Source organism: Polypterus senegalus, chromosome 13, assembly GCF_016835505.1.
Source record: "Polypterus senegalus isolate Bchr_013 chromosome 13, ASM1683550v1, whole genome shotgun sequence".
Taxonomy (NCBI): domain Eukaryota; kingdom Metazoa; phylum Chordata; class Cladistia; order Polypteriformes; family Polypteridae; genus Polypterus; species Polypterus senegalus.
Window position 1 is genome coordinate 162,445,320 of NC_053166.1, and position 21,573 is coordinate 162,466,892.

At 53.4% G+C, this 21,573-nt stretch overlaps 1 protein-coding gene across 2 annotated transcripts in view; it reads left to right on the forward strand.

Annotated features, from left to right (window-relative positions):
- prkar1b (protein kinase, cAMP-dependent, regulatory, type I, beta) overlaps window positions 1-18,498 on the forward strand; it is a 99,225-nt gene extending 80,727 nt beyond the window's left edge. For both annotated transcript variants that reach the window (XM_039775550.1, XM_039775549.1), the window contains 2 exons: window positions 17,293-17,374; window positions 17,745-18,498. In XM_039775550.1, coding sequence (XP_039631484.1) covers window positions 17,293-17,374; window positions 17,745-17,917 — 255 coding nt within the window. In that variant the 3' untranslated portion in view covers window positions 17,918-18,498. The remainder of the gene's footprint in view (window positions 1-17,292; window positions 17,375-17,744) is intronic.
- The last annotated feature ends 3,075 nt before the right edge of the window (window positions 18,499-21,573 follow it).

A 21,573-nucleotide genomic window follows, 5' to 3' on the forward strand; every position in this document is an offset into this window, starting at 1 on the left:
GTAAATCCTGGGGGGAACGCCTGACGGTCTGCGCCTTGGGAGAAGACCACCAGCCTCAAGCGGAAAGCCAAAGCTCCACAGCGATGGAATACATTTTATTTATATAGCGCCTTTCCTGTGCTCAAGGAGAACGTCCCGGAGTGACCGACTCGGTTGCACTTGACCAAGGCTCTTGACCCTTGAGCACCGTGACACCTTTAAACGGATCGTGGGGACCCGCACGCAGATTCATGGCTGCCTTGAAGGGGCGCCTTATTTTGTGTTAATATTTGTAATCCGACTTCTTTACGGACATTAAGGGGTCTTTTCCTGTTGATTAAAATGGAGTCCGCTGTGATTCACCGTTGTGGTCACTGAGTAACTTCTCAAGGGGGGGCACTGCATACTGAAGAGCATGTGACTCGAGCCCCCGTCCTATTTTGTACTTGTCAACATCGCCTCCCCCTTGTCTGGGTTTGTCCTGCACACACACACACACACACACTTGACCCCAGTGCTCTCGAGCGACTCTTCATTTCGGTTTAGACGCGCCAATCGTATCCTCTCCGTGACATCAGTCCGGCGGTCCGAGAGGCGCTGGTTTCGGTCAAGTGGCCTGCGCCTGGTGGGCCCTGTGATCGTCCCTTTATTTGACTCTCGCCTTCACACGTCGGCCCGTGTTATTTTATTAAGTACACCTTTGAAGCCCTTGATCCGAGTGTCGTCTTACGGTATTTTTATTCGACACCCAGGAGTCGGGTTACAGTTTACGGCCCTAAAAATGGAAAGCACAGGCGCTGCTACTGTTGTCACTTGACGTGTCGGTCCCGACGGGTAAACTCGGCCTTGTAACCCAAATAGCAGGCTGCGGGCCCCTGATGACGCGAAATCAAACGAAGTTAAAACACGACTGCATCGTCGAGATTAGCTCGCCGTTAAAGAAGGCCAGCGGTGGGCCGAGCAGTTTTTGACGGGAGTCGACCGCACCGCGTCACAGAGTTCAGAATGGAGCGAGAGTCGCGCCTGGGGGTCTTCTCTTGCGTGGGGGTCTTCACTTGCGTGGGTTTGAGGGACTTCACCCTTCGCCTGTCAGTCACACATTAGAAATCGTCAAGGACGCAGCATGCGCAGAATGAACTGGGAGACTCATGGGGGGTGACGCACCGAGCAGGTCAAGGGGGTCCAGGCCTGCTTGTATGGATTCATTTTGCTCAGCTCGGCATTCTTTGCCAATTCTGACCCTCACCCTCACCCAACTCTGATCAATTCCCTTGTTTAAAGCTCCAAGTGGTCTTCTTAAGGCCTGCCAGGGATAACTTGGTGCCCAGCTAAAGACCCCAAGGACGAGGTGTAAATGAACGTGTGCTCGCTCAGCCCGTGGCTCCCTCTCTGTTTGCGATTTGGACAAAGTCACTTCAGGAGGGGCGTGGAGAAGCGAATTGGCCACACCTCCCATCTTAGGACGGTGTTAAGTGATTGGATTATTAAACCCAGTGGGCTCGGCAGCCTGCACTGAAACTCCGCCCTGCTCTGAGAGCAGATAAATCGACACAAGACGCGCGCCCGCCATCTGTTTAACAGGTGGGAGGCATTGATCAGCCGTGCCCAAAGTGCTCCACATCGGCCCATGAGCCTTCTTGATGCCCGCCATCTGCGTGTTGGCACCGAGGAGTCCACCACCACACCCTCCGTTGTGTCTCCAGCTGTGAACGTTGATGTTTCCTACACGTCATCCTTTACATTTCCTACCTTACCTTTAGAGTTCACCAGCCACAAATCTGCCCAAGCCCCCACTTTTATTATTGGCAGATGTAAAATCAGGTGAGTGTGGCCTGTGACGTCCCACCCGTTGGATTAGTGAGTCCTGATGGAGAAGCAGGACCCCCTTTAGCGCCCGTTCTTTCCTGCTGTCCTGACACGTCCTGCTTTACGTTTCCTACCTTTAGGTTTCACCTGCCACAAATGTGCCCGAGCCTGTCCTCTGCTGTCCGTTTTCGAGGTTCACCGGGGGGCTAGTGCTCATGCCCGCCACAGCTTAGCCGTCATCCTTCACTCTGCGTTTGCCCCCAGAGAGTCTATGCGTCCCAGAAGTCTCCTCACTTGTGCTCTGCGCTCCTTGAAAGCCTGGCAGGCTGGCTTTACCTGTCAGCTCGGCGTGAGCCCTATGCCAGTTACACCGCCTGGCACTCCCAAGCTAGTCACGGCATGAAATCCCCCAAGTGAGTCCCCCTGCCGCTTCCAGAAATCAAATGAACCAAAAGATTTATAATTCATGTGAAAAGTAGCATGTGATGTTTGGACAGAAACGAGGGAGAGAATCCAAAAGGCAAAGGCAGTGCAGCCTGGAAAAGCGGGCGACTGAGAGCAGATGTCCTGTCACTTCGCCACATCGTCACCCACAGGCCGAGGCCCTTCTTGGATCGCGCCGCCAACTTCTGAGTGCCAGTCTGCCTCGTCATCAGAGGCGAACCTGCGACCGCGTGGAGCCCCCCTTGAAGTGGGCCGGGCGTGTGGAGGACGTTGAAGCCGCAGCCGCTGCGTGAGGACGGCTGCTGTTGGCGTGGAGCGTTGACTTTGTTTTTGACGGCATGTCTCTCTTCTTTTTTTTTTTTTTGATTCTGTCCATGGCGGTTACCGTGTCATTTTCAAATTGCCTGTACTTTCTGATTCATCCTGGTATGTAATGTCAGTCATATCTGTCTGGTTGGGTGGGCAGATGGTCTACAGTAAGAAAATGGCTATGGAGAATGAAGTGATGCAGGTTGGAGGCTGTGAAAGGCGCTTTATTGGGCTCAGAACACCTTAAATGTACCAAATACCATTTCAAGGGAGAGGATAACCAACTCAACACAACGCAGAGGTCTTTAGAACTGAATGGGACGCGAGCGTCAGTGCGGCTTTGTGCCCTGCGAACCAAGTCAGCCAAACATTTCAGTCCTTATTCACCGCTCTGACCTTTCTGATCATTAAACAGGTCATTACGACAGCAACTGATGAGTTGTGGTATTGGAGGGTCCCACTGGAGGGCACACATACACACACCCACACACACACTCACACACACACAGACAACACACACACACACACACACACACACACACACACACACACACACACACACACACACACACACACACACACACACACATACACACACACACACACAACACACACACACACACACACACACACACACACACACACACACACACACACACACACACACACACACACACACACACACACACACACACACACACACACACACACACACACACACACACGGATACACACACACACACACACACACACACACACACACTGTGTGTGACACAGACACACACACACCCACACACACACACAGATACTGTGTGTGTGTCTGTGTGGGTGTGTGTGTGTCTGTGAGTGTGTATGTGTGTGGGTGTGCGTGAGTGTGTGTGTCTGTGTGTGTGTGTAAGTGTGTGTGTGAGTGTGTGTAAGTGTGTGCGTGTAAACACGATAACTGGAGTTCACTTTCACTTCGGTGAACCACCTTTTGCATCGGGTACAAATCTTCAATTCCGATCAGCTTTTGCCCGATTTCCGCTAACCGGTGGTCGTACTTTTTATCTTTTGTTCAAGCAGGCGCAGAGTCGGATTTCTTCATCTTTACTTTTCTAATAATTGTTCAATATTTGATTCATTTGATTTGTTTTGTTTTTGATGGGTCTTTAATGTCCATAATATAACAACAGGATCCTTGTCAAATATCCATCCCCATATCAGAGTACATGAGAAGGTCGAGGGGAGACCACTCGAGATTTTTGTAACATGGGGGCCAAAGGTGGATGTGTTCTGTAATTTAAAGGTAAGCGCGATGGCCCACCAAAGGCGCCATATAACCTAAGATCCTATTGGCCTTCTGGATGTTGTGCGTCTGTGTGGATGTCGGCCACCGAGACCCCCTCATGAGGCGTTTCAGAGGTGAAGGCTGCCGTTTCCTACCTGTAGGTGTCATCTGAAAGCCCCCCTTTCGTTACGTAATCTCAGGGGGTGTGGTCTGTGATGTGCTAATTGGGTGAGTGGGTCCTGAAAGAGCAGCAGAGCTCCTTTAGTGCCCGTTTTGTGCCACTGCTGCCAGCCTCCTCTTTGTCTTCCCTTTTTTGCTCTGTATGAGTAGCAGCGGCTGCCGTGTCCCGGCTTTGCCTTCAGGCCCCGGGCGGCGCAGGAGCACACGGCTCTTCAAGTTGCCTGCAGGCCAGGCTGCTGCCTTCATGTGTCCCGGCAAGTCCCGCGTGGAGTTTGTGTGCTCAGGCACATTCTGCTGACACGGCGCCCGCGTGTTGACATCGCCTTGTTTATCCGTCTCTCCCCTCGGCGGCACGTCCAGGAGGCTGAAGGAAACGAGCTGCGTCAGGCCGTCCCTCCGCCGAGACCCAAAAACAGGAGCGTCCTTTCAGCGCGCCGTATTTCTGCTCCAGCATATAATTTCATTTCTGGATGTCTCCCCGTGAGCTCGGGCAGACATTTCATTTTCAGATCTTTTTTCCGCTGCCGACTTTCCCACTGCGCTCTTTCACACAATGGGAGCACAGAGTGAAACGTTCCCAGACGAGGCAGATGTGGAATGTGTCCGCTGGCTTCCAAGGTCAGGCAACTGTCCCATGTGGGATTTCCCAAAATAGGGAGAAGCCCTCTGTGGCTGTGCGGGAGCCCAGACGATGAAGAGGGCGGCCATGTCTGCTGCCGGGCCCCCCTCCCCGATTCCAGAAGGATTTAAGTACAAAGATTGAATTCTGCTGCTCCACAATCGGTCAGCCTAACGGACCCCTCAGTTTAGAGCGCCTGTCACGACGGCAGACCACCGCGCACCTGTGGAGTACAGACGCGCATTTGAGCGAGCAGAGCGGCCGGATTGGAGTGTCGCGCTGTTGGCGTCTCAGCGCACGTTTAGTCAGTGGTCACACACACACACTTCTTTGCATTCGTTAATTTCAGTTTTAGAGTCGTACTTAATCGTTTTTTTTCACCGTCTTAATTTTCATTATGTATGCGATGGCCTGCTCCTGGTCACGTGACCTTGTGCTCGCGCTCAGTTCGTCACACGTCACTGTGTATAAGTCGGCTGAACCCTCTGCAGATCAAAACTCTCGACCTTTGAACTCGGGTTTGTTAGGGTTGGTCGAGCAGCACAGCACAAGTGAGGCCTCCGAAAAGGCCCCCTAGGCCGGCCTGATCTCAGGGGGCTTCGAGAAACCCAACAAACGAGAGGAGACCCTTCATTAGACCCCCAGGCTGAGCCACCCCAGTGTCTCCTCCAGGTTTCGGGGTCCCACTGCTCTCTGCCTAAAGACCTGCTTCCTGGCCTCCATCTTAAATGCACTTCCCCTTAAGTTTCCTCAAATCCAGGAATCGCTTTCATGCTGAAAGAACGTTGCAGGGCCTCAGAAGGGTGGCCAGGCTTTTAAATTCAAACCGATGACAAAAAGCCCCCCCAAAGAAAACGTGAAGTCCGTCTCACCAGAGAGAGAACCCTGAAAAGTCACAAGTGACCTTTAAAAAAGCATCCAGAGCCACTAAACACCTCAGCACCAAACTCCACCAGCCGTCCTGGACTCCAACTCCCAGCAGCCTTTATGGGGCCGGGGCGGGCCTTTTCTATGATGGACGGGTGGCCCCGCCCCTTGGGGAATCCACCCACAAAACACAAGAAGCAGGAGAGACCTGCGAGACGCACACAGAGACTCCATAACAGTCCAAGTAAAATGAAGGGCGACTACAAGTAAGTGACGATGAAAACGGCAAATCGAAGGTGAGAGAGACCCTGTTGGACGTGTGCCGTAAGGAGACCCCCTTGTTGTTTCGATTCTGCACTAGCGTCCCATTCGATTCTATGAAGAAAGGTGGGAGACCAATTAGCTCTGTCGGTGAGTTGGCACCGATCGCTGCCTGCCAAGGGAACGGCCAACGCTAATCCTGAACCGGATTAAGGGGCTTCAACGAGACAAAGTTCAAGTTTAGAGCCGTTAATCTCCACAAATACAGCAGGTCCCCCCCGATTACTGTCAGTGCGCCTTCACAAACCTCAAGGCTGCTTATGAAATTGTTCTAATAGCATGAAATAAAAAGGGGCACTCAGCCGTTAACGCCCACCTCATTGGGGTTTTGTTGAGATTTCAGCTGTCGTGCCAATGTCAGGGTGTAACGTTAGCCTTCATATTTATTACTGCCAGTCACACAGTGCCCCACAAAACTAAGCAGGCTGGCACCGGCACTGGGAGGGGTGGCATGTCGTGAGGCAAAGACTCACACTGGCAGATATCATCAGCCGTCTCACCTTCAGTTTATTCAGGTTACTAATGAGCCTTACTTTAAACTTGTCATGGCGGACCCCAGGATCGCCCACCGGCGTGACTCCCAGTTCTGCTCCAGCGGGTCGTCAGCAAGTGAGTAGGGCTTGTGGGGGTCACCCTTCATCACGGCGCATTTCACACCACAAGACAACGAGAAGGAGCAGACGGTTAACAAAGCTGAGAGCACAACTCCAAACGGGAGTCAAAACTCAAACATCCGGAATCAGCAGAGGAGAATTTTGAAGGAATCTCAAAGACAAGAGTTTTGAAGTTTAACCCGCAGTCTCGGGTAAGGAGAGTCGTCTCTGCCAACCTTTTAACCCGTCGCAGCAAACACGTCAGAATACACAGCTGGCGATCGGCGGGCCTACAATGGCCTCCTACATAACCAGCCAGCAGGGGGCGCTCTTTCTCCCTGTCTTGATGCAGACCAGACTAGAGCCAATGCCATCCCTTTTGTACCCATGGCGGAAATCATTCTCAAGAGGGCAATAGGATACAAAACGAGAGATACGTGTTAAAAGAGCACATTCGTTCCCAATAACCTAATGTATGCACAGCGGAGACGATAAAAGGGGACTTTCGTAACTGGCATTGCCACCTGACATCCTAAATGATCCCCTCGTGCTTGAGGGCCTTACAGGGGTTTGAAATTTACGTTAAAAATTCTGAAGCCGTGCAGAGGTGAGTGATGTGGCATTCATCTCCTAGCAGCGCCCGCCTGTTCTGCGTGCCTTTTCACTGCTGATGGGCAGGTCACCCTCGACACTTCCCCGGTGGGAGTCCATAAAACAGACGGATCCATGGCACAGTCCTGTTAACGTCAGTCAGGCGTGCAGGGAGTGATGGGAACATTTCAAGCCTGACCTCTCTTTTCCCATGCGATCCACCGGTGAAGTGGTCTTGGCTGTTCAGAACGTGGCTCAGACGGGGGCATAGGCACTGCCAGCTCTGGGAAGCGGGGCAAGTGTGCCACCCTTGGGAGTGTGGCATCGTGAAGCAGAAGGGAGTCGATCAGCTGCTACCCCTCTGACGCTGGCCATTTGCAGCTGCCCATCAGTTTCATCATCGTCATCCTCATTGACTAAACCCTCGTTTATGCTGCAAGGTCTTCATCGTCCAGTCAAGTCCTCACTTCTCCTGCCCCACGATGACCGAGTACATCTACAGCATCTTACCTGAAGGCAGTCTCCGTAAGTTACACATTTTTATTTCATTAGTGCTTTTAAAACTGCTGCGTGTTCAAAGCAGAACTTGGCCATCGCTCAGCTCAGTTTTATATAGCGCCCCCCACTGAGCGCTGTGACGGGTCAAACGCAAACTTAATGACAAACCACACGGTGAGCTCACGTGAAGACGCAGATTTGTTTAGACAGACGGCAAAGCAAACTCGTTTGAAACCGATTAACATAATAAGCGGAGGGCAGCGCCTTCAGTCCATTAATGAATTAGGAGGGGAGGAAAACAAGAGGAAACAAACTGCTGGGGGTCCACAGTCGCCACAGTGCTGGTGCGGACCTCCGCCAACTGGCCAGCACCCACCCCCTGCTGCTCCTTCCCCAGTAGAAGTCTGTGCTGGCCGCCTAGTAACGTGACACAATCTTTCACTCTGTTGATTCCAAGGCGTCTCTGGCGTCTTCTGAGGACAGGAAAACATCTTGGCAGTAGAGAGTGGCACCAAGTGTTACAGCCTGGCACTGACAAGAGAGACAGAGTCGAGGAGGGATAGCGACAGGTCACCGCTGCTGTAATGCTGATATTTTTGTACAAATTACTGACAAACATTGAGCAGCTCTAGTCAGGGTGTGCCAGGCTAAAGATTTCAGGGGCATCTCTCATAGATAAGCGTGGCAAAGGTGCCATATAAATAAACATTATTATAGTAAGCAGGCAGGTAAGTCCATAGGCAGTGACGGGTTTAGGTGTGGGTGACATGGGCACCTGCCTGGGGTGGCATTTTGCTGGGGGCAGTTTAAACAAGTTAAAGTGCACGGGGGTGCCATTTAAGTAACTCAAGAGGCACACAGTTCAGACACTAGGGGCACGCCGGTCATCACAGTTTGATGATACTGTTTGTGTGCCCATCACCCGAGGCGGGGGGGGGCCATTGGCTAACATTACTGGTGGCGGTCATTGTTAATCTGGTCCGGTATGGAAATCTGTATTGTGCCCTCTGTAAATTCTGCGGTTTGTACACAGAGGGGCGCTGGCGCCGGACAACGAGGGGGAGAGTTTGTCAAAGTCTAATAGTGCTGATTGCCTGCTATGGACACCGAGGGGCGCCATCTGTCCGAATTGGACTTTGACCTAAAGGGCCGACAGCTCTGGGTCCCTGTGACTAAAAGCTCGACCTCTTTGTGGAGTCGTTCATAGGCTGGCATCGTGAGCTCTTAATGGGCATCAGATGAGCCAGGTGGTGGTGTTGGAGGGTCACTGTTGTCTGGACTGGGTGACAGTGCCACTTTTGTAACACTTCTGACGTTTCTCCCAACTCTAATTTGTGAGCTTGAGGTTCTCTTCCGACTATCGAATGCGGTGATGGTGATGGTGATGCTTCATCCTGGGCACCAGCATGTGCAGGCCTGGCAGCTCTCAGCTGTGTCGTGATTCCTGAACGGTGGGCCCACAGCTGATCCCGGTGGGGCCTGCTGTCTCGTGCTCTGTCAATTTGATACCTCGGTGGCTCATCCGTTGTAAGCCCACCACACCTTGTGCCACCTGCCATGCTGCAGACGTCTCACCCACGTGTTTAATCCACGGCTGCACTGTGCCATGGAATGTTCGTTTAGATGTTGACCTCGAGACCCGCTGGTCACACATCACGTTTTCAGCTCCTCGGTTCTGCTAACAGACGTTCTGCGCCAGGTGATGTGCCCATGCGCCGCCTTTCCTGGTTCTCCACATTTTTTTGCTCATTCTGTTTGTTCAGGAGTGACTTCCTGCTTTACGTGACGGGACCCCACAGACCACTTTAAAGCAGTAAGAGCGAGACGACGTTTCCAGATGGATTAGCCGAGTGACCCGCCCTGGGCACACACTGCTATCACACGGCTGATCTGCCCTGAAACGCCAGGTGATTAATTATTAATTAGGGAGATTGATGTTGTCTGGATAGACAGGGAGAGAGGGGGTGAGCGGGCGAGCGAGGCCCACCTCTGAGTTATGGGGGTCTGCCTTACCTGCAGGAGGTTACACTTTAGTGTGCCAAGCTCGGTGAAAGTGGAATTTCCAGCTTTGGCGCTCTCTCTGACTTTAAACTTAGCCCGGCATTCCCGACGCTGCCTGCTGTTATCTTGGATTCCAGTCACGGATTCCGTTGGCTTGGCCGCAGCGCGTTTGCCCCCTTTGTCTGTTCGTGTTTTTGTTTCGTCGGTGACAGTGAAGCTTGAGGTCCAGTTAGCCTCGCGGTGGCAGGCGCACAATGTCTGGATATCCATACCCTCTTGTCGTGGTGCCAGCACTGCAGGTTATTAGCGCCCGCGTTTCCTGTCCTAGAAAGTCGGAGGTGTGTCTGTGTGCCGCCTGTCAGCACCTCTGACGAGACCCCCAGGGCCCCAGTGCACTCTCAGTGTACTCGCGTTTCCGTTTCACACAGCGGATTGAATTGGACTTTGTGGACCCTCATCAGCTGTTAACGTGAAAACACAACTCGTAAATGAGTTATAAATCTAAAACGCCAAGGGGTCCGCTGACTAAGACTGCGGACCCTTTAATGTGACGCGTCACAGGGCAAGCCCACCGGCCTTTACGAGACCTAGAGTTAGTTCAGTGGAGATCACCTCTGCATGGAAGGGACATCTTGTGCCGAGTCACAATGGTGGGCATTAATGTCAAAGTGAGAGCAGGTCTCTGCCAAGGGGGCTAAGCCAGTGTTGGTGACGTGTTTCCATGGTTTTGTCTTCACGACCCACCAAGGGGGATAGGGCTGTCCCCCCTTTAGAGAATCGAGTGTGATCGTCCGAGGGGCGGGTGGTTGCAGTTAGGGCTACAAAGAACAGGGAATTAGGGGTCTTTCACCCATAACAACGTGCTAGGGTTGTCCTCAGTGGGGTCCGTGCTCACCTACCAGTGACTGGAGCAGACTGGTTTTACGTCGATCATCAGCCACATCCTGGCACTGAGGGTCCTCATGGAAAGCCAACGCGAGTATCAGCTGAGTTTCTTTGCAGCCTTTGTCGATTTCTTAAAGCGTTCGACTCAGTTGATCGACATGCCCGGTGGGACCTCCTGAGATTTCACGGGACCCTCAAGGTTGCTGGATATCATGGCTGGCCTGTACACTGTCTCTGGGAGTGCTGTGCAGAGTGGAGACAGACCCTCTGTGTTTTTCCCCGTTGATTCTGGGGTCCGTCAGCAGTGTGTTCTGCTCCTTCTCTGGTCAGTGATCACATGGACTGGGCGTTGGGCAGGGTGGTGGGGTCTGGCGGCTGGGGGGCATCTGTTGGTGAAGAGAGATTCACTGATCTTGACTTTGCTGACGATGCTGTGATCTTCACAGAGTCAATGGAGGTCTCGAGAAACTGAGTGAGGGGTCTGAGTGTCTGGGCTTTTGAGGGTCCTGAATAAAAAACAAAGAGCCAGGCCTTTAATGACCCCTCGGGCACAGCAGTGTGTCTCTCTGAGTGTCAACCTCGTTGAGAGGTTTACTGACCTCAGTGGTGACATTCATGTGACTCTTCTTATGAAGTCATGACATCACTTTAAAGGGGTCTTTAGAGTCCTGGTGCCCCCTTTTAGTGAGACATGGACGCTCTCCAGTGACCCGAGATGAAGTCTGGACTCCTTCATGTGTGTCACTTCACAGGGTCCTTGGGTACCACTGGTGTGACTTTGTGTTGCAAGTGGAGTTCCCCATGACCTGCATTGAGAGGGGGCGTCAGTTATGGCACTACAGTCATGTGACGCATTTACCAGAGAGTGACCCTCATTGTTGAGGACCCCAGTGGTCAGACCAGGCCAAGGGGACCCCCATGTGACACCTAGCTGTGGCAGACAGAGGGTGGAACTGGACTGCGTGTCTGCCTGGGGGGTTGCCAACCAGGACCTCAAGCTGTTTCGTCGTGTGGTGGGTGCAGCAATGTGCTGTACCAGTACGTGCCCCCCGACCTGACCTCACCTGACCTGAGCTGACCCGGCGCATAGCAAAGTTATTTTGGGATTAGTGTAGCCATGTGACACATCTGTGCCCTGATCTGACTCAAATCTGCCAATCCGTCCACCCTTCTAACCCACTTACCCAGTTATCTGGTTATGCCAGCGGTGGGACCAGCTCTGCTGAGGGTGCCAGTCTGTCAGTGGGCACTTTCAGACCTGCGTCCACAAACGACCAACCTGCTTTTAAAGCCGAGGCAGGACGGAGGAGGAAGAGAATTCCAGTTTGGCAGAGCAGCAGAGGGGAGAAGAGAGAGCCGATCTGATTGGCAGAATTTTCTTGCCAGCATGCCAACCACCTTACCTCACACCTGCACACCACGGTGTTGTGCTTAAGACAATGACGTTAAAAATGTAATCGAGTCCACGTGCAGGTCATCTTAAAGAGCAGCAGACGCAGCTAACAGGGCAGCGGCCAGAAGGAGCCCCCCGCAGCACCCTGACGTGAGGGCGAATCTCAACAGAGCGGGACCCCCCACAAAGCGGCCTGCGAGTGCAGTGGTCTCAGGATTAGGACGAGTGTCATATTGCTCCATTGTGCCACCCCTTGGCAAGGCCGCCATGTTTATTCCGAGTTGCTCCTCCGTGGTTGTCAGTGTTGTGCGTTTGTTTTGCGAGTTCCCGGCCCACCATATCAGCTGTTATGTCATAACTGGCAGTAGGGATGGGCGCCACGTACTCGAGGACCCCGTGAAGAGCTCAGAGCAGTTGTACGCTTTATCAGCTGCTGTGTCTTTACGTCTGAATTATACCTCGAGGTGTGATGGCCGTTCATCAGCTGAGTGACGCCCACCTGAAACCGCAGGCCGTCATGTGACATACGGAGACGATTGCAGTAATAAGCAAAACGAACGGTGACGCCATCTTAACCTGACAAACCTCATTATTGTCGAGCGACGCCTCGAGCGCCCGATGCACGGGTAAGACGGCTGGCGCTCAAGGTTTCTGTTTCTCAGTCCGGCTGCTTGCTTGGCCTCCATGAACGTTCAGGCTGCTGTCTCCTGCTGCCCGTTTCCTGGTGCCCGTCTCCTCCCTCTGTATGTTTTCTTTCCGTCGCCAGTCTTGTGGTCCTTTGCTCTTAAAGCTGGGGGCGCGTTACATGACTAGTAATCGGAGGGGACGGCTGCAGTCGTCCATCTTGTCATCTGAGGATGTCATGACAGACCATGTGACCCCCATGACTCCAGAGTGTGATGTGCTCCACACTCCTGTGCTCTGCGAATGCTTTACTGGTACCAGTCTTGGCACATCAGACTGGTGAGCCTCTCTTCCGTTTTCGTGGTCCAAATGCCTTCCTTGTGCCCCGTCACTGCTTTTGATGTGTTGTGCTTTGGCTTGGATGCCCATTGGTTGTCGCCCCTCACACACACAGAGACCACCCCTATGGGATGAGCGGGAGTCTCTGGGGACACGACTGGCGGTCAGGGTGGCACTAAGGAGTCTGCGACTGGGGATGGCTGGTGAAGTCGTATAACGTAACCCCCCTTTCCTCCATTCCCCGTCACCCCGACCTTCCTGCTCTGCACTCGTATTTCCTTCCCCGTTGGAAGATGCCAAGCTTGTGTGGAAGTCTCCTGGCACTCGGGATATGCGGCTCTAGTACTCAGAAGTGGCTGCCCAGCTGGTACGGAGATGGGTGGCTGGTGACACGGAAGTCTGGTTTATTTTGTTTGGTTTTGTTCACTCTGACCTTTAACCTCTTTGTTTCTGGCCCAGTGGTCAGCTCGTTGTCCAGCGGCCCTCCTTTCTTAATTGGGGGGGGGCTATGCAGGGTGCCCGTTCTTTGTTTTATTCCTTTGTTCATTCGCGGTCGGTGCTGGTTGTTTGTCTCCTTCTCGTGTTTGTTCATTAGAATACCAACGTGAGCTCCAAAGCACAGAAACGAGAGGGTCAGAGACTCGAGGTCACCAACGACTCCGAGGACAACCGAAACGAGCGTCACGAACCTTGGAATTCCCAGGAAGTGGCCTGATCGGAGCTGCCCAGGGTGCCGTGCGGCGTACTTCAATCCCCGTTATCACTGAGCTCCGGCGCTCTGCTCGAATCGGGGGGTCCGGGACCACACGCTCTTAACATGTCTGTCACGCGTGTAAAGCGTGTTGGTGCCAGCGCCTAGATACGTCTTCACGGCAGGGTGTCCAGTAACCGTCGGGTACGCGCACACACACACCGACACACACCGACACACACTGACACACACGCCGAAGGCTCTGCTCGCTACGTGACACGGCCTCTGTAAACAGCTGCAGGTGATGGAATTTGTTTCCTGAAACTGTGCCAGCGCGGGTCTTACCAGGCCAGGAGCCCCCCTCGTGTTTGACTTGGGGTCTGTTTATGAGCCAGCGCAGCGGCAGCAGCACGGCGCTGAAGGGGTCCTGCGGCCAGAGTGTGTGTGTGTGTGCGTGTGTGTCTGTTGATGTGTGTGCGTGTGTGTCTGTCAGTATTTGTGTGTGTGTCGGTCAGTGAGTGTGTGTGTGTCAGTGTCAGTGTGTGTGTGTGTGCGTGTGTGTGTGTCCGTGTGTCCGCGCACACATACATCCGCGCACACATACATAGTCTAGACCCGGGCTCGTGGCGCGGTACTAAAGCAGGTGTCAGGTGCCAAGCGGATTTGGGCCGCGTTGCCCGTTTTCTGCCCATGCCCATCCCACCAGTACACCGCTGCGGCTTTTCTTTCCTTTCCCAGCAGGGCTGAACTGAAGCGGTGAGCTCATGGAGGGAGTGTGTTGTCTTGCGTGTGCACCTGCCATTTGGTTTTCTTTGATTTGCCTTTTAAAGCTTCGCTCTCAGCAAACAGCTGGCTTGGAACGAGACGAGACGAGAGGGGCGAGAGGGGCAAGAGGGGCGGGCGTTGACAGGGGCGAGCGCTGAGAGGGGCCTTCAAACAGCAGCAGGTCCCCTTTGAGTCCTCTTAGTTTGCTGTCACCTTTGTCAGCGGTGAACTCCTGCCAGGCCCCCCGACTCTCTGATTCTGCTCTCCGGGACGTCCATTTTTGATAGTGGTGACGTCGGGGGGTCCAAGTGCGTCTGTGCAGGCCGGGGTTTGCCCCCCCACCCTTCCCACCAGCCCTTTGGCATAAGAACAGACCAAAACCACAATGCCTGCCTCAGCAGATTGACTGGAGGGGAGACTCGGGAAGTTCGCTTCCAGAGCGGTGCAGGGACTTTCCCAGTGACCCCGCCGTGCCATCTTTCATCTCACTTTCAAGCTCTACCTGTTATTCCATTGGCAGGGGCTGCATGTGGGCAAGCGTGAGGAGAACGACGACACCCCCAGGAGCTTTACAAGAACGCGTGTCACCCAGTGTCACCTAAGGTGGGCCACTTGACCAATCTACCTGCCCATCAGCTGATTTCGATCGGGCATCAGGGCGCATTTACAGTCGACTTTCGGACTGCCACACACCCCAAGTGGGTTTGTTCAGTAACATCCTGTAGTGCAGTGAAGGTGCCACTCAGCAGCCCCCCGATCTTGGGGACACAATGATCATCTGGCCTTTAACATATCACCGGTAACGGCAGCTGGTACACCCAAACAGTGCCATGTCAGAGATGCCCTTCACTCCACCCTGGGGTGCCAACTCACCACAGACTTGTTTTGCCAGAGGGCGCAGGTGCAGTTACAGTAGCGTGGAAAGGGTTCGCCAGTATGGCAGATAAAAGGAGCGGATTGAGATGTCAAGAAGATGGCAGATAAGTGAAGTTTCATAACGGCAGACCCTGAAGCCCAGCACTTGCCGTTCTTATCACGCCGGACTGATAAGAGTGACGATGGAACGCGCCCGCCGCTCTCGGAATGCTGAACCTGACTGATCTTTACAAGCACTCAGCAGTATTGGCAAAACTGCCAGCCTGTTGGGTTCATTGGCCGATCTTCGCTTTTTCCCTGCTTAGGTATTCCTGCTTTTCATACTTAACTTTGTTCTTTTAGCGGGAGGCGTTTTCTTGGCACCCGACTATGAACTGCCAGATTGTGTGAGTTACAGAAAAAACTGAATGGATGGCACAAATATGTGGGCTCTGCCTGAGCTTTCGGCCTGTTGGTGCCAATACACACACACACACACGTCTGCCAGGATGTTTCAGAGATGTCCTGCTCTGTAGTCTGCCGGGGGGCTGCTGCCTCAAACCTCCAGGAGACCCGAGTTCAGTGCCAGTCTTGTCCCTGTCTGCACCAGGCGGGCACTGCCAGGTAGAGTTAGACTCCTTGTTTTTTTTTCTGCTAATCTGACGCTCATTTTGTTTTGTTTGTGTCACTGAAGCTGATTCTGATATCGGTTGGTGACATTTCTCCTTTGTTTTGAAGGCCAATCAGTTTCTTGGATTGTTTCGCCGCCATTTTGGTTTTCAAGCTGCCCGCCATTTTGGAGATTCTGTCATCAGGGCCACTGCGTTGATTGTTAGTGGCGTGTCCTCGAAGGTCATAACACAAGTGACAGGGGAGAAGGGTCCTCCCTGGAAATCACTTCCTCCTCCTCCTCCTCTTCCTTTTTCAGTTCCTTAATCGTCACCTTTTCCCTCGGGCTTTTTGACGGCGGGTTTTGTCTCCCGTTGTGGCGTCGATGCTCTGCGGTCTCTGCCAACCCGTTTATTCTCGGGTTGTAGTTTGTGTCGCTGCTTCCCTGCTTTCCCTTCACGTTGTAAAGGTGTGCTTGTTAGGTAAGTTGAAAAGTCCAGAGTGGCGGTGGGGTGTGCGGACCCCCTGTGACTATGGGGGTCCACTTCAGGGTGTCGTCCAGACATGTGCAGGATACTGTTGAGGCTGAAGTGCCCTGAGGCTTCTAAAAAGACACAAATCATCCCAGGACCACCCAAGAAATGGCCAGCCCCCCCAACTACTACTGGCAGGCCGTGGCCTACACAGACCCAGAAGTGGGACGCTGGCTTTAAAAATTCAAAATACACAGAAATGGCCGTCAAGGGAGAGGAGCCGTAAAACCTCTGGCCTTCTGGGGGGTCAATGAGAAACAAAGTGTTTTTGTAAATAAAGAATTTATTGAAATAATGAAGAAGCAAACCAGAAAGAGGGGCAAAAATGAGACAAAGGGGGGCATTTAACCTAACAAGCCCACCCAAAGCTAACAAGTCATATAACAATAGGGTGACGTACCACATTAGCCATTATGGATGCAATGAAAGTGAAGCAGAGTGACGCCTTTTACTGGACTAACTGATTACAGTCGGCAAGCTCTCGAGACCCCGCATGCCCCCGATAATGAAGTCCGATAATTAGAATCCAAACTCCCAAAACCCCAACAGCGCCCAGTGAACCTCCCACCGCTGGCACCTTCTGACTCTGACCTCTGTAGGAAGACAGGGGGAGGAGCCAGCTGCCATGATACAAGTGTGGCCCCGCCCCCTGTGGCTCCACCCCACATAGTGCAGGGCCTGGCTGAGCATTTAAATGCTCAGAACTTGAGACAGCAGGATGTACTTGGCGCTATATGGTAGATAAGGCGCTATATACTGTAATAGACGGGCAGTTTCTTTATTACCGGAGCATATTTTTCATTAACATGAGATAAGAAATAAGCGTCGCAGAAATCACCTGAAAACACAGAAACGAATAACTCCAGAGCAACCAACACAAGAATCAAAGTGGAAATACACCGAGCAGTGGTGGGCTCCCCTGACACAGCGAGTGTTGGATTCAGAACCCGTAAAGTCTCTTCGGGTTTCATTTCTGCAGCCCCTCTGGCACCGATGGGGTTCGGCCGCGGCTGCCATCTTCAGGCCTTGGCTGTGGATTTTGTTCCTCAAGCGGACATGAGAACGGGAGGAGGCAGAGCTGTGCCCCCACTAACTCTCTCCTGCTTTGTCTCTCCCACAGGGCACCGCGTCTGTGCTGCAGCGCCGGTCAGATAACGAGGAGTACGTGGAGGTCGGCAGACTTGGACCATCAGACTACTTTGGTCAGTAGATGTTCATGTTGGGTGTGATGATGATGATGATGATATCTGGTGCCATTTTGAGGGGCCTGTGTGTGTGCCCGTGTGGTGCCCGGTGGTACAGACTTCAGAAGTCAGGAGTTTTAATGAGGTGACCTGACCTGGTCACGCTGGTTGCTGGACGGACCTGCAGTGATGCCCCTCAAAGCTCCCCCCCCAGCCTTTGTGGTGTCCCGTGCAGTCGTTAATCTCGCTTCCAGTGCCCCCCGTTGATGCGCCGTCACAAAACGTGGCGCTGTATCCGGGCACTTATCGGGAGTAACCCCGAATTGAGTGTTTTTGGAGTATTTTGCCAGCTTGCCGTGGCACTAATGCCCGTCTTGATGTCTTGCAGGTGAGATCGCCTTACTGCTGAACAGACCCCGGGCGGCGACGGTGGTGGCACGGGGCCCCCTGAAGTGCGTGAAGCTGGACCGGCCGCGCTTTGAGCGGGTGCTCGGCCCGTGCTCGGAAATCCTGAAGAGGAACATCCAGAGATACAACAGCTTCATCTCCCTCACCGTCTAAGGGCGGGTGGGCGCCTGTCGCGCGTGGACGGCTGCCTTCGTGTTATCTGTGCACTTGACTCTGACTGTGCTGTCGCGTAGCTTTATGACCAAACGACGTGTGCATCCTTTGTGCGCTGCTGGTGTGTCGGGAATGTCCAACGCACTCGAGGCTCGGGGTCTTCGTGACGAGGTGAGCTGCACACGGATCGCCGCTCGGTAACGTCTGCCAAACCCGCGATCCGAGGATGTGCTCTGCTCGGCTTTAGCGCTGCCCACTTCACCCGCCCTGCTTTGTCCCCTCATAGTTTGTAGCTCCGCCCCACGCGGTTTTCTATCGGTTTCTGGCACGCTGTCTCGTTTTCACCGTTAGAGAGGGTAGGAGACCACCTGAGAGGCGGACTGGTGTCCTCGGTGGGCAACTCGGCCACTTGCTGTAAGCGTCACGACGCCCTCGACGGCGGGTAAAAGGATGGAGTCGGACGTGACGGAGATGCCCTGCACAATGACAGTTTGGTTTTCAGCTTCCTGTTGCTCATTTCTGTGTCACTCATATTAGATTTGCCCTTCTTAAAGAAAATAAAAATAACTTCCAGTACCCGAGCCTCACTGTAAATGGCGTCTTATTCCACTCTGGAGTCTCGTTCTTATCTTTTGCTGATTTTCTAAGGACCAGCTGAGCTCGCCTATCCCAGCACGTCCAGGTTCTCTGCCTTTAGGGGGCGCCACTGAGCCCGCGGGCACTAAAGCACCCACACAAATCCCGGGTTCAATAAAGAGGGTTATTTTAGCAGAACACCTCCACGGGCACAGTTCCTTCTTCTTCCTCTCCTTCTTCCTCTCCCTCCACTCTTCTAGGTGAGCTTCGTCCGCCGCCTGCCAACTCCGACTCCCTGAGGCGAGGCAGAGCGACTCCCTGGGGTACGTCCAGTGCCAGGACGCGGCCCGTTGGAGGTTCTTCTGGGTCGTGTGGAAGTCCCAGGAAGTACGGGTGGAAAATCCCCACAGCAACCAACAAGGCTGCCCTAAGGGACTACAAATCCCAGCATTCCCTGCAGGGGCCCTGAAGCCCAAGGATGCTACCACCTATCATGTTGGGGGAGCTTATACTCCCTGTCCACTCTACTGACCCCCCAACCGGGCACAGGTCTTTAACAGAGCCCCTCCAGGATGCCAGCATCTCCATCACAGAGCTGGCACCCGCCTGGTCCCACCTTCCTATTCTGTGGCATGGCTTCCCGAGCAGGTAAGAGATCTTGAAGCTTCCTCACCGGACCACCAGCCCACGCTTGCCGTCCAGTTTAGATTTTAAATCTGGTAATGAAGCTCGAGTGACACTCCGTTATTAAATGCAGGATATCGGCCTGGCGTGGCGCTGAACCGAAAGAAGACAAAGAAGACAAACGTAACGGTGGGTCAAGAAATTTGCCATTAAGACAAGCTCTGGAGTAGAAGTGGTGGCCGATGCCATCAAGAGATGAAGGCAAAGGAAACGGGAGGACCTGACGAGAGGAGAAGCCAAAAAAGAGAAAACTGAAGCGTCGAGTTTCCTTGGTTCTTTGCTATGGCAGGGACCCCCTGGACTGTGTGAACCATGCCAGGGTAAACGCTTCTGGGCAACGGGGCACAGAAAGCGACAAATGAAAGAGGAGAGTGGGTACGGCAAAGGACAGTCTAATGTGAGCAGTGACTTTAGAGGGGAGAATGGATGGAAGAAGAGGAAGAGGAGGGCCAAGAAGAACCTGCATGGAAGACATCATGAACTGGTAAGAAGGGCGAGGCTGGCACATACTGGAGAGTCGCGTCTGTCAGCCCTCCAGTAGAAGACGTCACTCGGGGGGTCACACGTTCCAGAGTCGCCAGGCTAGAGCGCCACCTGGTGGTCCATGCAATCTATGATCTTTGCCTCGCTTTTACGTGGCACCTGTGTGAGGGATGAGACCTCCTGGCCTGTTTGCCCTAAAGTGTTGCCATTTCTGGGTTATCCTCCTTAGGGTCCTTTTGTGTCCCTTGACTCCATTAGGGCATCCCACTGGCACTGGACCGTTGAAACTGGCGTGATGATGTGTTCTTGACCTCAGTGGGGCCTTCATTGGCTGTGCCTGTTCCGTGATGCCCATCTTGGCCTGCATGTGCCACAACTGCAGTATGCAGAGATCACGTCTCGAGTTAAATGGCACAGTGGTGGTCTTACTGCACAGCCACGAGTACCCATGTGACCTGCTTTACTGCCACCTGTGACTTCAGGCATATTGTTTTACATGAAAACGAGTAACGTTGGTGATGTCACAGTGTGTGCCCCCCTAAAATCCTGTGCCCGATGCTGATCATACCCCTTCATCTTCTTAAACTCTTCACAGTTCGTCCATTTGCTTTTGTCACATGTGCCATCTGTGCTGGCCGGCTCTGAGACAGCCCATGTGGTGACTGACCTGTCCTCGTGTTGTCCCCCCCATCTTTCTGTGACGTGTGGCAGTGTGAAGCACAATCCTGATCACTATTGTCCCCTCCATGATGGGCCTCTGTGAGGTCCGGCATGCCCGTCTGTCTGTCTGTCTGTCCGGCCCTGCCTGGGTGCTCGCCACACTGACCTGATCCCTCTGCCCAGACTACCCGACTAATCCGCGCTGCGGAGGCGTTTGATGCCCTGAAATGCCGTCTTTCTTGTTGTCCGTGTGTGTAATGCACGCTCTCCCCTTGGCGGATTGTGCCCGGATTACCAACTTGAATGGGCAGCCAGGTCTTTTATTGTAAAGTGGAATGTGTTCTCGGGTTTCAAACAGCGCCCTTTTGTACCGTGTTCATGTGACACCACGAGCGTTTGAGAGCCGTCACCGTGTTTGCTCCTAATGTTCACTAATCGACCGGCCCTGAGAGCGGCGGTCCGGTGTGTCCGTCAAATGGCCGGCACTAGAGGATCCGCAGTGCCAGGCGCTATATGGTATGACTGCACACTGGCAGGCCATGTAATCAAAACCGAAGGCCGGCAGCTTCTCGTAAAGATGGACGACAGCAGCGGGCAGCCACACCAGGGGGCTCCGGCTCTTGGTGGGCCTTCATTTATTGACTGTGTGTGCGTCCCACACGTTCTTCAACATAACAGGTGGCATTGTGGAAAATACCGGAAACACCAGGCTAGCCAGTCGTGGGTCACCATTAAGGGTGACTGGCGCATAACGGGGCAGACATCAGGCTCATCTGTTACCGTTATGAAATGCAGTGGGAGCCCCCAACGAGCGCTGCTCAGGCTGGCCAGGATCTTCAGTGGTGACACAGCCAGACCCCCAAGTCCACCTGCAGGCTTCAAACTATGGAGCTGGCAAAACAACCACAAGTGTCGGCCCCAAGAGGAAGGAGGACCGTAAACCCCCGGCTTGTGTACTAAAAGGACAAACCGCAATCTCTAAGAAAGGGCAGACTTAATAACCAACCAAAGATGTGAAGAGCAAAAAGAGGCACAAAGGAGTCGCCACAAACGGGCACAAAGTCCAAAACACAGGCCAGAAACTGGAGATCGGGAGACAAAGTGAAAAGAAAAAGAAAGAGAGAAAGAGAGAAAGAGAGAAAGAGAGGACTGCGACACCAGTAGAAACAACAATGGCGGCGCCGGCGGCTCCTTGAACTGAAGGACTGCGATAGGGGGAGGGGCCACAGGGTAGTGATGTCAGGACTGCCCCG